The sequence below is a fragment of the Poromitra crassiceps genome (genome assembly GCF_964638095.1).
Source record: "Poromitra crassiceps genome assembly, chromosome: 1".
Taxonomy (NCBI): Eukaryota; Metazoa; Chordata; class Actinopteri; order Beryciformes; family Melamphaidae; genus Poromitra; species Poromitra crassiceps.
Genome location: NC_139623.1, coordinates 66,033,608 through 66,052,227, shown reverse-complemented (window position 1 = coordinate 66,052,227; position 18,620 = coordinate 66,033,608). Strand labels below are relative to the sequence as shown.

Below are 18,620 nucleotides of genomic sequence, written 5' to 3'. Positions count from 1 at the left end.
TAACTGTACTTTTACAGGCAATGTATCAATAACTGTGAATCCCGTTAAGGAATAGGTTAGTTGTTTTTTGGCTCAAAGGCAACTAAATGTTTAGTGCAATCATTGATCTTGTGTATGGAACTATATTCTGTGGCGGAAGGATAAATGTATTCTGAAACCAGTAATGATTGTAAATAAATGAATTGAATGTTACAATTGTGTATTTTTTATATTATGTGGTAGCTATTGTAGAAAATAAATTTACCACTCGAGGAAGGGGGTTGTGGCCACATTTACCACTGGTACAGGGTTTATGGCACTCGGCTTTGCCTCGTGCCACAACCCTGTACCAGTGGTAAATGTGGCCACAACCCCCTTCCTCTCGTGGTAAATTTCTTAAATATATCATAATCGAAGCTTCTACAGTCCGGGGGGGGGGGGTCACAAAATGGAAAAAATCTGGTAACGTGCGTGTTCTCAGCTGTGCCGATCCCGCAGAGTAGTGGCTTGAATCTCAGACAACAGCAGCGCTGTGACTGACAGACAGCAGGCAACACACTAAGCTAAGTTGAAGAGGAAGACTCCCGCACACTGACTTCACTTAAAGAAGACTTTTATTAAATAAATGCAACGTTTCGGTCAAGCGACCTTCATCTGGCATATGGTATGACAAAGACTGGAACCTGTTTAGGAACCAGGAAAAGAACAATCATCCAATGGGAGCAAGGCAATTATGTAGTAGACCCATGGAGCAAATCAGTGAAAATCACTACACTGCAGGTGTCACACAATTACAACTACAGTAAATTGACAAAAAATATTCAAACACAATTTCCAGTGAAATAGGGTAAAAAGAACATATACAAAGGTATACAAAGAAGAGTTCTGTAACAGCTGTAAATGCTCTGAAATACAGAAAATATACATGTAATCATAAGCTATGTCATGTCAGAAGGGCTTTAGGTGCTTGCATAATTAGAAGGGGGTGTGGTGAGACATGCCAATGCACCCAAATAACACTCAAGATAAGAGGGATGGTCTAAAACAGACCCTGGAATAAATAGAAAAGGACAAAGTAGGCTATATGAAAACAAGCTTCGATTTAAACGACTTGAATTCACCTGAACACTTTAGTTCGGTTCACTATGCCCAGACCTATCCCCTTGGGAGACTTAGGAGCCAATGAAGTTTCATAACATGGAGAGAGAGCCAATCACAAACTGCCATTTAGGAGACTGGAAGAATACAATTTCATACTATTGGCGGAGCCTGGAATGCACTGTGTCTATAATCCATCGTCTCTGGTATAGCGTCCAACAACTTATTGATGGATTTAAAACGGGCTTATTCACACAGCGAACAGTGAATTGGTGACAGATACAACAGCTAATTCAAAATAGGTTAACAGATAGGAACAGCTCAGAATAGGTTAACAGAACAGCTAGGGTTAGGGTTAGAATAGGTTAACACGTACAGAAAAAGCTTTGTGACAATAAGCTAACAGATAAAAACAGCTTATTCGGAATAGGTTAACCTTAGGGATGCACAATATTTATCGGATCAATAAATTATCGGCCGATATGGCCATTTTGCGTTGTTATTTATTATTCCAATAATTACATTTTAGCTGATAAATAGCCACTGATAATACGGTGCCAACTTGGCTTTGTTTTGGATTGGAAGCGGAGCATTGTTGTCGCCTGCCTTATAGAGTGAAACGCTGGCTGCTCCAGTGTGGCTGTTCAGTTTCAGATGATAACCAAAACAACGCTATTGCAATTTGTAATAAATGTCCTGCAAGGTTTCTGAGATGAGGGGAATGTCTGAGCTGGCGTTACGTTAAACCAAATGTGGCTAGGAGGCAGCAGATTTGTTTAGCGTTAACATACAGTCAATGGCGTTACTTCATACTCCCAGAGCTGGCGTAAACTACAGAGAACCTCGCTTTACCCGAAATGAAACGTCCAGGGTTTGTGTCTTAACTCCAAAAGCAGCCCGCTAACATTACATGTAAGCTAACGTGAAGCTAACATAGCTAGCTGCCCATCACTTCAATAGAACTGGCCCCAATGCAAAATCCAGACAGCCCATTTAGTTGGTAGTAATATACCAATAAGAGTCTAAATTACTATGCCTTATCTGCAGACTAAGCAGCTATAGGCTTTCGGTTCTATAAAAGCCTTTATTTTTTGTATTGACTATTGAGTGATACACTTTACAAAAACAATCATATCAGAAGTGTTGTTTGTTTTGTGTTATAGTGATGTCAGTTAGATAGATTTGGTTAGGTCAGAGCTATGGAATATTAAATCATCCATCTTTGCTCAACACATCTGCCCTTTCTTTCTTTCTTTTTTCTTTTTTTTACCCCAGGTGTGCATAAGATACAGGTTAATAACTTTTTTTTTTAAATACGGAAATGTGAAATAATAATCGGTTTATCGTATCGGCTGTAAAAATCGATGTCGTGCATCTCTAGTTAACAGATAGTTAAACAGTAGGTTAGGCCTAATAAAACAGAATGGTTTTACATGAAACGATCGCTGCTATGCCTACGAATTCCACAAAGAGCAGCAGTGTAGCATTCTGTTTTCATTCAAGTATCTATTGGGCCAGCTTAATTTGCCAATCTTGAGCAGATCAGTGCTCTGTCAACAAAGCAAGCTAATGTGACTATCCTGCTAGGCAGACACTATGCCAAACGTAGTGTATATAATGTGACTATCCTGGTAGGCAGACACTATGCCAAACATAGTGTATATAATGTGACTATCCTGGTAGGCAGACACTATGCCAAACATAGTGTATATAATGTGACTATCCTGGTAGGCAGACACTATGCCAAACATAGTGTATAGCAGCACACATAGCAGGCTAATGTGACTATCCTGGTAGGCAGACACTATGCAAATATAGGCCCCTATCGTTGCATCGGCGCAGTTTCTAGGCCGAGCGGCAGGCGCAGATCAAAGCAGTGGGCGTGGAAAGGCGCACTTGATATCGTCGTGCTGGCGCTAGATGCAGCCCAAAGCATTACAACCACGCCTTTTAGGCGTAAAATTATGCACCGTCATGCTCATTGGATAAGTGCAATAAACGAATCGCACGCTTGCCTTTTTAGCTCCAATTCCAGTGATCCCGCAAAACCAGATGAAAGCCAAACGCTCTGCCCCCCCCCCCCCCTCCCTTCATCCAGCCTGTCTGTCTGCATTATAGGCTATTATTCCATATTATTATGCTTCTCAAACCAATCTAACTGCAGTTTCAATACTGCAAGCATGTAAATACGCTACACTATAGCAAGATCAAAGTGAAAATAATGTTCTATGCATCAGCTAGAAAAATATAGCCTATTAGATTGGTGAAAGTTTGTCCAGAAAGATATCATTTTCTCTCGCCTGCTGCAGGAAGGATGATGCACATAAATATACCCTACATTATGTCAAGTCATTGCATAAATGTGTTTTTATTGTAAAACTAAATGTGAAATAGGGCCAAGTTATTGGAGGAACATCACAGTATAGCAGATGCCATTAGAAGCGCGTTCCGAAGCGCGTTCCGCTGTTACTTCTCTAAATCACGTTAACTCGACAAGGGGTATATATATGCCCAGGAGGACATATATGTTTCACATAGGGTGGTGTTTTCATTTCGAGGTTTTATTTGGTCCAATATTGAAATGTTGACAATGGCAGGCTGTGTTACCATTACACATTAATTTAGAACTACCTTTTATATCTATTTTGGCTCATTTGGTGGCTATTTAGTAGCGAAATGAAGAAACACAATGCATGCTGGGAACTCAGAGAGAGAGAGAGAGAGAAGGGTGACAGAGAAGAAGCAGTGAAGGCAAAGAATAGGCCTGCTTTTCAAAAGCGCAAAGCGCTAAATGTAGGCCAGCTCCCAAGATATAACTAGGCTGGTATTTAGCGCCGACACGCCCACTTTGGGACTGCGCCACGCCCATTCGGCCTAAAGCGCATTTGGCAGCCTAAAGCCTATTGCTATCTTGCCGAAACAGGCGCAAGGCACGTTTTTTTGCGGTTAAGGCCCGTAATAGCGCCGATGGCCTGTGGGAGAATAGAGCCCATAGTGTATATAATGTGACTATCCTGGTAGGCAGACACTATGCCAAACATAGTGTATATAATGTGACTATCCTGGTAGGCAGACACTATGCCAAACATAGTGTATATAATGTGACTATCCTGGTAGGCAGACACTATGCCAAACATAGTGTATAGCAGCACACAGCAGGCTAATGTGACTATCCTGGTAGGCAGACACTATGCCAAACATAGTGTATATAATGTGACTATCCTGGTAGGCAGACACTATGCCAAACATAGTGTATATAATGTGACTATCCTGGTAGGCAGACACTATGCCAAACATAGTGTATATAATGTGACTATCCTGGTAGGCAGACACTATGCCAAACATAGTGTATAGCAGCACACATGGTTGTGACTATCAGGGTAGGCAGACACTATGCCAAACATAGTGTATAGCAGCACACATGGTTGTGACTATCAGGGTAGGCAGACACTACTGTATGCCAAACATAGTGTCTAGCAGCACACATTGGTAGGCAGACACTATGCCAAACATAGTGTATAGCAGCACACATGGTTGACTTATTTCTCACTCTCAGAATGTGGGCTAATTGTTATTATTATTATTTATTATTAGTATTATTATTTATTATTAGTATTATTATTATTTATTATTATTATTATTATTTTTTATTATTATTATTATTACTTATTTCTCACTCTCAGAATGTGGGCTAATTGGTCAAAGTGTGCAGTTACTGCGTCTGGCCTCTGACAGCACACATTCAAACAGGCTTACTACAACCCAACATCACTTCATTCATCTCCGTCCCCCTCAAAACAAACCAAGCTGCAAACTGGCCTCAGGTTTGGACCTTTCCTTCTAAAAGTTGGACCAAGTCAAGTCAAGGCACAGCTAAATGGACAGGAGAGGTGGAAAGAGTGGAGGGAGAGAGAGAGAGAGGCTTACTATATAATTCAGAGAGAGAGAGAGACAGAGAGAGAGAGGCTTACTATATAAGGCAGAGAGAGAGAGAGAGACAGAGAGAGAGAGGCTTACTATATAAGGCAGAGAGAGAGAGAGAGAGAGAGAGAGGCTTACTATATAATTCAGAGAGAGAGAGAGAGACAGAGAGAGAGAGAGGCTTACTATATAAGGCAGAGAGAGAGAGAGGCTTACTATATAATGCAATGCCAGAGCATGAAAAATGATGTGAAGGGATGACTGAGGGGCAGAGGGATATGAAGAAGAGAAGAGTGAGGGGGAAGAGAGACAGACAGAGGGAGAGAGAGAGGGAGAGACAGAGAAAGAGAGAGACAGAGGCAGAGAGAGAGGGAGAGACAGAGGGAGAGAGAGAGGGAGAGACAGAGAAAGAGAGAGACTGAGGGAGAGATGGAGAGATACAGACAGAGAGAGAGTGAGAGAGACCGAGAGGTTGGGTGTTTATCATGCCAGGGCTGTAGGAGTCTAACTGCAGACAGACAGAGGGGCTGGGCCATTTAGAAGGTACTATGGGCTCTATCTTCCCCCTGGCCTTAAATTTGCATTTATGGCGCACATTCCTTAATTTTTCCTTGGCGCTAAACCCAAAATGCGTGGCGCTAACCATTTAACCACGCCTTTTTAAGCGTAGAATTATTCACAAGTGTTGGATTGGTCTCCAGTAAACCAATCACATTCTTTCCTTCCAACCTCCCGATCCACAGAGAGATCCAGTCTGGTTGCGGCTGCATGCTGTCATCTCTTCAAGCCAATTTGGATATCTCAGCGCATCACAGATCATAGCCTGAATAAAACAATTCAACCTACAGGCAAATACAGATCTGTTCAGCAGGGCTGATGGTCTCCCTGTACAATATAGAACGTTGACTATCGGCGGTGACATTCCTGATACCATCCACTTCCATGATCTGTATATGTTCTCGGCTCATTCAGGGCAGGCTAGTTTTATAACTTGTAGGCTACCTGCTGCTCCTGCACATCACAGCACAGGCTAAATGATGCGACATAAATATACATTATGTAAAACATGAATGTGTTTTTGTTGAAAAAGTACGTGTCAAGTAAGCTGTCTTGTTGGAGTGGACATCACAGTACAACCGTGTTACGGTACCCACTCGACTATAACTCGTATTTGCGACGGATATATATACGACCTGGATTACATGTATGTTTCACATAGGGTTGTGTTTTGATTGTTATAGTTGAGTTGAGTTTTATTTTGTCCAATATTGAAATGTTCTCGAATTGCATGTTGTGTTCACATAAATATAATTTCTATCTACCACTTAGCCTACTTTTGGTTTGGTTGCTTTTTCTTGTCAAAATGTATTAAGCCCCAATGCATGCTGGGAGAGATGAAAATGTGTGTCTGTGTGTGGCGTGTGGTAGGGGAGGGAGGCACGCAACACATCCCCGGTGCACTGATTAAGGCCTGGCTTTGAAAAGCGTTGACGGCAAAATTTACGCCCATTGGGAAGATCGCTTTAGGCTGGTATTTAACTCATTGAGTGCCAAGGACGTCGATCGACGTCAAAGTAAATAGGGACGTAGAGTGCCAAGGACGTCGATCAACGTCAAATGCGTTTTTTGACGGTGGGACGTGGATCAAAGCCTTCTGCATCTCCTGTACAAATATTGTAGCTATTGGATGTGTATAACCTATTTTACAGACCCATTAGGTGGCGACAGTGCTCTCCAGATTAGAGAAAGGTCTGGAAAACAGCTGGAAAAAGCCCCGTGATGAAAAAGAAACCGCTCATGCTGCAGTCAGAGCCATATAGATTGCTCTGGCTGCAATCTGACGTTGGCTGCGAACAGCAGTCAATCCGCTCCCACAACTCAGCCCCTCTGTCTCTGCTGTATAGTTTCTCCACACGATTAGCCGCCAGAAAGGCAGCACCCGACGCCGAAGGGCCAAACCTTTCCCTGCAGTCCGGTTTGGCATTTCCGTGGCGCGCTGGGAACCGCCGCACAAAAACGGAGCGCTCCGAAAATAGACTGGGTGCGTGAGGCTGTGTGTTAGTGTGGGGAGGAGTTTGCAGCTGAGGGGGGGAGAGGGGGGTGGGGCACGCAGGGCACCACACAACTACACCACGTCACTACATCAGAAAATATTAGCTTCAGACTCAGTGAATGTGCTTGAAATGCTGCATTTCACAAAAGGCGGAATAACTCAGCTTCTAATTTGAAATGTGTCTTTTTGCTCAAAACAGCCTATCTTCTCCGGCTCATAACTAAAGAACGGAAAATGGTATCAATAAACTGATTGCAGATGATAGAAGAGAGTCTCATCGTTCTTTGTGCGTGTTCGGTGTTTACATAGTAATATCACACAATATTCTGTGGGCCTCGAGAAATCACTGAAAAACGCTCTGAAACTCTGGCACTGGGAGCGTCCGTTCTCCAAAAGTGGCTGGCACTCAATGAGTTAAGGGCGAAACGGCGTAAAAACATGACACTATCTTCCCGAGTCAGCGGTAGGCGTAAAGCGTGTTTTTTTGTGTTTAAGGCCAGGGGGAGAATAGAGCCCTCTGTCTTGCAGTAGGAACGATTAGCATGGCAACCATGGGCGTCTCACACACACACAAATCTGTACAAAATGGGGGAAGGGAGAGCAGGAGAGGAGTTGCTTCTCGCCTTTTTTTGGGCACAGGGAACCAAGTCAAATTGCCAGCGTTTTGCAACCCTCAGGCCATGCGATGCCTCCAGACTGCGACAGTGCTGTGAACGGCCTGTCAGGCAGAGCAGGGCCACAGGGGATACAGCAGGCTGAGGTCCAGGTAGAGGAGGGCCACAGGGGATACAGCAGGCTGAGGTCCAGGCAGAGGAGGGCCACAGGGGATACAGCAGGCTGAGGTCCAGGTAGAGGAGGGCCACAGATGATACAGCAGGCTGAGGTCCAGGTAGAGGAGGGCCACAGGGGATACAGCAGGCTGAGGTCCAGGTAGAGGAGGGCCACAGGGGATACAGCAGGCTGAGGTCCAGGTAGAGGAGGGCCACAGGGGATACAGCAGGCTGAGATCCAGGTAGAGGAGGGCCACAGAGGATACAGCAGGCTGGCTGAGGTCCAGGTAGAGGAGGGCCACAGGGGATACAGCAGGCTGAGGTCCAGGTAGAGGAGGGCCACAGAGGATACAGCAGGCTGAGGTCCAGGTAGAGGAGGGCTACAGGCAGCAGCCAGCACGTGGTGCAGAGAGGACCTAGCTACTACTGCTGCACACAGCCTCAGCCCACATACACACACGACAATCTGCCTGGGCCCCATATGTGCTGTTCTCTTTGTTATGGAAGAGAACGTCACAAAAGCCAAACTCCCTTCAAAAATTGGACAGTTTAACGGCACCTCGATTATTTGTAGCCTATAGACCTTATTTGATTCACGTAACTCACGTACGGTCACGGCCACTGCCGCCATGTTGTTGACATAGCGCTGCAGCTCTCAAGTGACAGCCTATGTAAGAGCAGCGTTTATAGGAAGCTACCCGCCGTTAGCGTTACCTGTATCGTTCCTGTTGTGTTCGGATGTTGTGTTCGGATGGTGACCTGCGTAACACACGGCTGTAGTAATGACAGCAATAAAGTCCCCATGGTTTGTTTCTATCTCTACCATCCACAGACGTGAAGGGAGCGAGATGGAGGATACGTCAGCAGCACAGGAGAGGTGTGTGGATAGTTAGGAAAGACAGGTGAAACTTTCTGACAGCTCCTCACAGCAAAGTCTGTTCACCTCGTTTTTTATTTTGTTTATTATTACAGGCATTAATGGCAGCATACAAACAACAACTTTTTACTGCTGTCATCACCATCGCTATTTTGTAATGGAACAGAAATGACAATAAGGCTGTTACTAGTTGTCATATGGTGCCATCCAGGGTTAGCGAATAAGGGCTATACACGTCAAAACGTCGTAGAACATGACTTCAGACCTTTCATTTCAGCATTCGTCTTAAAGATCCCATTTAGTCTAAAATAAGATTTCCTTGCTTCTTTGATTATAAAGGACTTGGGCGTGCTATATAATCATCATGGAAGTCTCAGAACACATGGTGCCCAGATAAAGTCACACCAGCGATGTATGGGGAAAAAAGTCTCCAAACGAGCCGTTTTGACTTCGGCAACTTTGTGACATCACAAAGTAACACATGTTAGGGCTCTAATGTTTTAGTGGCAAGGGCCTCCTGGCAATTTAACTCTCGGGACCCCCCTGTGGCTAAAAATGGAGGTCAGCTCTATTGCCTCCCTGCCAGCCATGTTATTTTCTAAGCTAGAGAGTGGGACTTTAAATAATTTATGTTTAGTTATGAAAAACTCAGAATTCTATGCCAGGTTAGAAGTGTTTTGAGTATACACAATGTTTCTGTTCATACACCAATTTGTTTTAATCACTCTTTTTTACCCTCCCGGTCAGACAGAACCTACCATGCCTGGAGTGAGTTGATGGTCAATTTGCATCCTTTGATCTTCTGAAGAGGAAATTTGAGTTGTCCCAAACACACTTTTACAGATACAGTACCTGCAAATTAGACATTATGTTCGATCCAAGATTCATGACTTTGAAGTTCTCCCAAAGGAACATGCGTTTTGTTAATGCCCCCTCACTTCAGGCAACTTATTTCTAGATGTGTGTGTCTGTGTGAGGCTGCATCAGGGCCCCCACTGAGAGGATTAGAGAGGCATGGCAGGAGGAACTTGGTGTTGATTATCTGAAATTATATGGGACAGGAGTCTGTCTGTGGTCTCACTTTGCTCAATTAACAGCAGACACCAGCGGATCCAATTTAAAGTCGCTCACCGTCTTCATTATTCCAAGCATAGGTTGCACAAGATCTTCCCTTCTGTCTCACCTCTATGTGATAGGTGTCAGGTGTCAGAGCTAGGGCACAATGTCCCATCCTTTTTGGTTTTGACCTTCACTATCCGGATTCTGGGCCAAAATATTTGACTGGTGCTCTAAGGCCTACAAAATAACCCTTCAACCGGAGGCGGAACTCGCCATCTTCAGCTACTCGGAATCCTCTCTGCTCCTCTCTACGGCTGTGCAACAGTCTCTGACACAGGGGAAGATACGGCTGTGCAACAGTCTCTGACACAGGGGAAGATACGGCTGTGCAACAGTCTCTGACACAGGGGAAGATACGGCTGTGCAACAGTTTCTGACACAGGGGAAGATACGGCTGTGCAACAGTTTCTGACACAGGGGAAGATACGGCTGTGCAACAGTCTCTGACACAGGGGAAGATACGGCTGTGCAACAGTCTCTGACACAGGGGAAGACAAGAGACTCATTCTGAAGGAAAATTACAGGAGAGACAGAGCAGATAGAGAAGACCCACAGAGGCTGGATTTCCCCCCCCCCCCAAACAGAATTCATAACCTTGTTTTAATGACTCATAAGACATGTTTCAAACGTAACACTGTATTTGGATAGTTTGCCTACTGAGAGTCTATAATAGAGTATTTGTAACATTTCAACAGCTTATTAGTTGACATTCAACAATTCACTTTGTCTGTAGATGTTTAAGAGATTATCTATGGAGTATATGTGACAATTCATGAACATACATATTCTCAAAATAATTAAGTAGCCCCAGGTGATGAGAATCAGGTGTGAGGAACGGGATGCACAGAATCTGTTAAAGGATGGGTTTTCCGTGGGGAATATGAATATATATTAAATCTCACGCCCCTAAGGTTTTAGAATCCGTTGAAATTTTTGAAATTGGTTATTAACTGCCATGCCTATCAAGCATCTATCACATTATTTCCATGTCGCTCTGACGCAAAACGCGTCAGAGCGACACCCCCCGCCTTGCGGAAGTCGTGCACCTATGAACTACAACTGTTGTGAGCCATGGTCCCGCCTCTAGAGGTCCTCCACGCCCCTTCAGAGGTCTGAAGAAAAACGAAAAGGCAGCCATCTTTTTCAACCGCCTAGCATGCTGTAGCTAATATTAGCTTCCCATAGTTCCTTGCAAAGAGACGATTTTCTCGGGAACGGAAGCACTAACAGACACGGGACTGGCGGCATTGGAAAGCTCGTCAAATTTTACATCTAGTAATAGGTGGGTTGAAGTAACGAAATCAACGCTGCAATGTACCCATTTTTACACATTTTTACAGAAAATAGTTACAACATCAGATGCGCGTAACTCCGACGAAAATGCATGAAAATGCATGATTTTTTTTTTATGAAGACATCTCCCGACATATATACTTCAGTTTAAATTTGGTGCAATTTGGAGGCAATTGATTTTCGATTTATTTTCGATTTATTTCTTCTTCTCTCCATGTCTTCTCTCCATGTCTTCTTCTTCTTTGAGTTTTATGGCGGTTGGCAAACATATATGTGCATTACCGCCACCTACTGGAGTTTGATATCAGCCAAACGCCTGAGGGGTGGGCATGGAAACGAAGGCCACGCGAGCCCAGTGCATTGTGGGAAATGTAGTATTTCGAGTCCCCGCACCCGCACCTCCCCCCCCACCACCCCCCCCCACACACAGAGTGGATTTCTGGTGATATCTCAGGCTGTAAACAACCAATTTCAAAAATTTCAACGGATTCTAAAACCTTAGGGGCGTGAGATTTAATATATATTCATATTCCCCACGGAAAACCCGGCCTTTAAACATCTACAGATAAAGTGAAACTGTTGAATGTCAACTACTGTAATAAGCTGTTGAAATGTTACTAATACTCTGTAGACTCTTTGTACAGTAGGTGGACTATCCAATTAAAGACAAGACTGTTCCCAAAAATAGCATAACATGGGACATTTAATTAAACACCGGGCAGCGCTTTGCTGTTTAGCTTTTAGAATTGGTTCCCTGTTATTCCAGCAATCCTCTAGAGAGCACAGTGTGAACCAATTCCAAACATTGAGATTTTATTCAAATTAAATGATGTATCAACTACTGTATATAGAACATTTACAAGAATACCACAACTGCTAAAAGCTGTTAAGTAATGCTTTACAAGGTGTGTGTACATTTGCCTCAAGGCTGAATTTCCAGGTTTTTCCCAATGCAGTCCGACATGGCGTTCTTCTCCCCCCATCCTCCATGCTAGCAGCATTCCATGCTACTCTTGCTGTCAGTGATGCTGGCAAAGCTACAGTGTGTTAACATGTAACAGATTGTAGAGGTGCATCCCCATACCTCCCACTCAGCCTGAGCTGTTCACTGCATCCTCTTAGCTCCAGGAAAAGAGCAGAGAAGCATGCAGGCCTATAGAATAGGCAGCTGCAGAATCCCAGCAGATGACGACGGCCATGTTTATCCATTGCCATCAAACCGTGTGGTATAGCCTACCTTCACTCACACCCTCTCTCTGGCTTTTATATGAGCATCTTGAGGCATTTAAGGGACAGGCCATCAGCCCAAAGCCAGGTGCTTTAACCAGCCAGTGTAATCCATAGTTCCCCCTGCCTGCCCTTTAGGCCATGCAGGCAGCAGAAACAGCATGGCGTCTCCTATGTCTTTAAGAGAGCCTCTGGTTGCCCATGCTGTTACCACGGCAACTAGTGAACAAACTGCTTCCCAGGCAATTTCCAGTCTAATAATAACTAATGGCGCTGAATGAAAGACACTGCCCTTTCCCCAAACAAACTGGGACACAATGAGTCACTGGGATTCTGCGCTGATATTTTACAGACATTTCCATTATCACAACGCCCGAGTCCCCCGCCCCCCAATGCCCTGCATTGAGACACAACATGGCTGTGGTGAAAAGGGATTATTATAAAAGGGAATTGTCCTATGCAGCTCCAGACGTGTCTTTCGAGATTATTTGATGGCCATGCGGTATCTTCTCCATAGGGTCTGGTAACCATGGAGACACCGTTTGATAGTCAAATATGTTAAAATATGCTAATGTGGACGTCAACTGATCATGTTCATGTGGAATGAGAAGGGGAGGGGGAGGGGGGGATGCAGGTATCAGTTAAAACATTTAAAATCTTCCAACCACCGCATCCCTTCACCATGTAATGTATGCAAATCAATAGATGTGCATTGGGGCTGGAATTGGTTGAACGAATAGCCTTTTATTTATGTGCTTTTCCCCTCGGAAGAGATCAACAGCAACTGGTTTTCTTCAAAAAGAAGAAAAGAGAGACGCCCCAAAATCCTTCACTTGGCAAACCGCTGCTGCATGGCTTTGGCATGTCGAGAGGGAGAGAGAGGGAGAGAGAGAGGGGACAGAGAGGGAGGGAGGATCTGTTGATATGTAATGACAATGACGCCCTTTGCACGCGCGCACGCACGCGCGCACACACACACACACACACACACACACACACACACACACACACACACACACACACACACACACAAGCACACAAGCACACACACACACACACACACAGCAACGCCGGCAGAGAGGCATTCACATAAACCACCAAAAAAAGACACAGTCAAGGGAGGCTGTTGGACTTACCATGTCGGGATTTAGTCGTGCTAAGATGGCGAAGGTGGACAGTCTGTCACACACGCATTTGGTTCTGAATGAGTCGACTAGCACAGCTCTGCAGCCCCTTGCAGACCACGATCCCAGCAGAGAGGAGCTGCACGAGAGGAAGGGAGAAAAAGACACACACACACACACACACACACACACACACACACACAGAGAGAGAGAAAGCGATGCGGTGAATAAAAGCAGCCCGGCGGAAAAGGGAAAAAAAGACAGAAAGGGGAAAAAAGCGATTCAAATCCCTCACGTTACACACGGGCTATTTAACCCTAATCCACTTTACATCTCTGCCGTTTGCAGGCGCAGGCGAAGGAGACGCAGGGAACATATGAACGGGTCTGTGTGGCGGCGCGTGCTGCAGCTCTCTGCCTGGACACATTATTACTACAATAGACTGGAGATATCAAAATATCAGCCCCAAAATAATATTACTAAACATTATGATTATTACTGTAATTGTTGTTATTATTAATTATGTTATTAATATGCCATCAGTGAGCATTATTATTATTATCATCATCATCATCATCATCATCATCATCATCATCATCATCATCATCATTTGAGCAGTTCTGCATAAATTCCATATAGGTTTACATTGCTGGACCATATCAATTGCCATTGGTGCAAAGTGGGTATGGCAAGGTGTGTCTCTCTACAGCCTGTAGTGAATTATATCTTGTCCTTTTCATCATTATAATGGAGAGCAAAGATCAGGGGGTCGCACGCAGAAATCTATTTTTGGAGCCATAACTAAAAGAAAATCTCACTGGACCAGTGTTCCCTCTGAGCTGATACTTTGGTGACCTCCATCTAATAATTTATCACATTGCCAAATAATAATAATACTATATTGCCGATCGTCAGCTATTGTTCCACTTTGTCAAAAGAAACAGCAATGTGAGCTGGTTTTGAAGTTTTGCTGATATGAATCACATTAAATGCTTAGGTTTCAGTAAATTGACACCCAGGGCAATTAGATAACAAACCCACCATTTGAATGGGCTCATGAGATGGACTGGCCTTTTATGACTCTGCTTGAGTGCCCTTAAATTAAGAAAACAATCCAAATGGATGAAAAGCCAAGTGTTATGAATTCAAAACAGACAGCAATGGGACATTGACTTAAATTATCTTAGCCCAAACTTACATAGACATGATTTGATTGAGCAGTGCTCCGTTTTTGGCTCACACTTGTAAGTGAGCCATGAAATCCAGATTAATTTGTCAGGCCTTGACAATATCAAGTGCTTAAAATGTCAGTCATCATCCTGCATTTTTGAAAGAAGCTCAGATAAATCTATAGACCTATTCACCTTATGTTGCCCCGCCCACTTTTTCTCTTCCGTGTCAGACGCAATTGTATTTGTTCTTCCGGTTCAGCGTTAGCCGGCCGGTAAACATTGATAAATTGTAAACTATGAATGAAGTTTGGCAACAACTCTAAACCTAAAATCTCCTAACATTGCAAAAAACGTTGCTATTTTACAATTGTCTGTGAGGCTGTGTTGGTACAGTAGAAACGCAAAGCTGCACGAGCCGTAATAAACTACGTCACCAGTCTAAGCATTTGCGCCAAAGTTCGTCTATTAGTAAGAACCGAAGGCGTATACCTTGTTCCACTGCAACATCCTGGCTGGAGCACTGTTGTCCAAAAAGGATAAGAGCCTCGCTCCTGCCTTCAATATATGATCTTTGTCAGCCGGTAGACCGGAAACAGTATGGCTGCCTCTATCTCCACAAAATGTTTGTCCAAAAGGCTCAATATTGTTATAAATATCAACAACAAGCCAACAGATATCAAAGCTGGTGGACTTATATGGCTTATATAGCCAAGCTAACGGCAAATTGTATTCACTATATTAAATATTGTATTTGTCTATGACACATCACTTGTTAGACAACAATATAATGTCTGACGTCAGCACACGTTGACGTCAGCACAATCCGAATTTGTCGCATGTTTTAAAATAAATACTACCACATGTTGTGTCACTGACTGTTTACACACTGACTGCGAAACTTTCGTCCGTCATTAAAGTTTTCGGAACAGGTTCAATTTTCTGTGTTTTTCACATCAGTCAATAGGACAAATCAGTGTGACGTCACTTGCCACCCAGAAATGCGGAACCCCGCGGCAGTTAACTAGTATGAGTTGTGCCAAACAAACGTTAATATCTCAAAAACTATACATCGCTTTTGACATTCTGAGTGAGAGCAGAATTAGCTCAAGAGTTTGATGTATATATGCATGTCGTGTTAAAGTTGTGTGAACTGTCGCAGTTTTTTCAATGTAAACAGGGTCAGCCAGCTAGAGTGAGACACTCAAGCCTCCCAAAGCTCAGGCTGCATAGGGTTCCATTGCTGTTGCCACCCAGTGACGGGGTTTGTTTACCAAAATGCTGCTCGGCTGATCCCTCGTATAGGCTTTTGTGAGCTGTTTGACCCTTCTGTGTTTTCAGGTGACGGATTAAACAGGGGCAAATTCGGCCCCAGACCACGTGCGGCGTGTGGCAACCGCGGGCGCAGGCATCCCGGGGTTGTGGCTAGTGATGTGAAATTGTAGCAATTGTTATTATTCCATGTAATTTGTGTTACTTCTTAGTGTCATGACGAAAGCAAAGAGACAACAGGGTGAGATAAAGGATACATCCCGCCAATATGCAAGTAGCCTCTAATAGAGTGTGTGTGTGTGCGTGTGTGCGTGTGTGCGTGTGTGTGTGTGTGTGTGTGTGTGAGAGAGAGAGTGAGTGAGTCTCCCCCTCCAATGATGATCACAGGTACCCAATATGTTGCATGCATTTCTGATCACCACACGCACGCACGCACGCACGCACGCACGCACGCACACACACACACACACACACACACACACACACACACACACACACACACACACACACACACACACACACACACACACACACACACACACACACACACACACACACACACACACACACACACACACACACACACACACACACACAGAGCAGTAAATGGTTCACAGCCAACTCGGCAACAGGCAGATTTTCAACACTATTTCCAAGCATTTGTAAAGCCACAAATGTAAAAGGTGTTGAATTTGAAATGGACGTAAGACTTTTTAATGCTTTTTAAGGGTCTTAATTTAGCCTAAATGGATTCATCAACTTTTAATGGGCTACTTTTCCAGACTACACGGATACCTTGTAGATAGATAGATAGATAGATAGATAGATAGATAGATAGATAGATAGATAGATAGATAGATAGATAGATAGGTAACTTCTCTCAAGAGAAAAGGAGGTAGGTTGTTGGCTGAGACAGATCAAAAGTGAAATGGAGTTAACCAAAAGAAAATGAGAAGCTTGTTTTTTTTCTTTGTAAATTAAGTACTCTGTATTATGTTCATTTTAAATGCAAACATTATTGTAGGCTACTTGAAATGAGAGAACATTATTGTAGTATTATAGTAGGCTAGGCTAGTCTAATTAATCCAGTTAAATATGAAAACTGCGAGCTGCGGGGGACAGACTCTGTCCGAAACTATAGCCTACATCTCCTCACTTGTATTGTGACATTCTGAGGACATGAAAGGGATTGCGTCAACTAAATTAATTAATGTGTGCTCTCTTTCTCTCTCTCTCTCAATCCCTCCCTCTCTCTCTTTCTCTCTCTCTCAATCCCTCCCTCTCTCTCTTTCTCTCTCTCTCAATCCCTCCCTCTCTCTCTTTCTCTCTCTCTCAATCCCTCCCTCTCGCCGGCGCGCAGAAAGGACTTCAAAGGGTTTGCAGCGACAACCAAATTGACGTGATAAAAACATTGGCTGTAACGCCATCACACAGAGAAATGTTCTGTAAAATGTAATTCACCACTTACCGTTGGCCGAAGCAAAATAATCACGAAATAGTGAGTGTGTAGAACGGGCCAGGAGGTGTGTGTGTGAGTCAGTAGCCGCTTTCACACACAGATCGCGCAAAATTGCAGTTCAGAAGGCGCGCAAAGCCGGAAGCCTCGCCACAGTAATTGCTTTCACACACAGCCAAGCAGCACCGCCACATTCCCATCCTGGGGTGTGCTTTCAGGTGACAGCCACCACTCCCGGATTGAAAGGCGGGCGGAGGCATTTCCACCCAGCTCCTCCTAGCCCAAATTAATATTTTCATAGGTTAGTGTAGCCTAGGCTACTGTATGATGAACGAATTCATTCAACAACCAAACATCGCCGATGTACGCCAGCCAACGACATGCAGCTGCGGTCGTTAAAGATCAAACTGATCAAACACGAAAGTGTTGTCCACATGTAGCATGGTAACAGGGTTTCAATATTATATCTGATCGACTTCATGGATCACAGATGCACCATCATGGAGCCTATTAGGTACAAGGCTAATTCTTATCTTTTGGTTCCAGTTTTTTGTAAAGCAAATTATTCCCATGAAGTAGCCTAATTAGCGTCCGTTCTGAAAGACGACACACGCATATCAAACAGCTGCAGACTGCATAACGTTCGTCGGGGGAATAGTATAGGCTATAAATGCACGACTACTATAACGTTAGTAGTTTTTGTAAGGGAATGCACAACTGGCTAGCTAGACAGATTGCAGTTCTGGAGCTGGTTTCCAGAGAGAATATCCTCAGACCAACTCGCCACAGACAGCTATAGTCCTCTGAAGCTTATTATTATATCCATTAATTTTACCTACTAATGTCAACATCGTTTGAGCATAAAGCCTAACCTACTTACTAGGCACGGAGCATTCCTCCTGGCTGCCTTTTTTTACTTTCACGTATGGCTTTCTTGCTGCATGAGTCCCCTGTATTTTTTTTATGAATGAGCTGACCATTCGCACCGTTCCGGCTTGCCGCTCCTACGCTTTCAGGTGGAGGTGGGTTGCAGGGTAACCCGGCGCTGTGACTAGGTCCACTGGCGGAACGAAAGGCGTACAACAATTACCCCCAACCCGCTTTCACAACTTTCACATCGGAGGCGCGGATCACATTTTCCGTGCATTCAAGGCCGGTGTGAAAGCGGCTAGTGTGTCAGGCAGGCCAGTGTGGAGGTGTATGTCAGTGTGTGAAGGCGGCGTCCCAAGTGGGCGGAGTCAGGCGTATTGAAACACACCCCC

At 44.1% G+C, this 18,620-nt stretch overlaps 1 protein-coding gene across 1 annotated transcript in view; it reads right to left on the bottom strand.

Annotated features, from left to right (window-relative positions):
- The window catches only part of LOC310790940 (adhesion G protein-coupled receptor B1-like), a gene marked incomplete at its 5' end in the record, with an annotated part of 240,863 nt that overhangs the window by 55,168 nt on the left and 167,075 nt on the right, over positions 1-18,620 (bottom strand). The window contains one exon of the mRNA XM_083652649.1: positions 13,474-13,600. Within this exon, the coding sequence (XP_083508775.1) occupies positions 13,474-13,600 (127 nt within the window). The remainder of the gene's footprint in view (positions 1-13,473; positions 13,601-18,620) is intronic.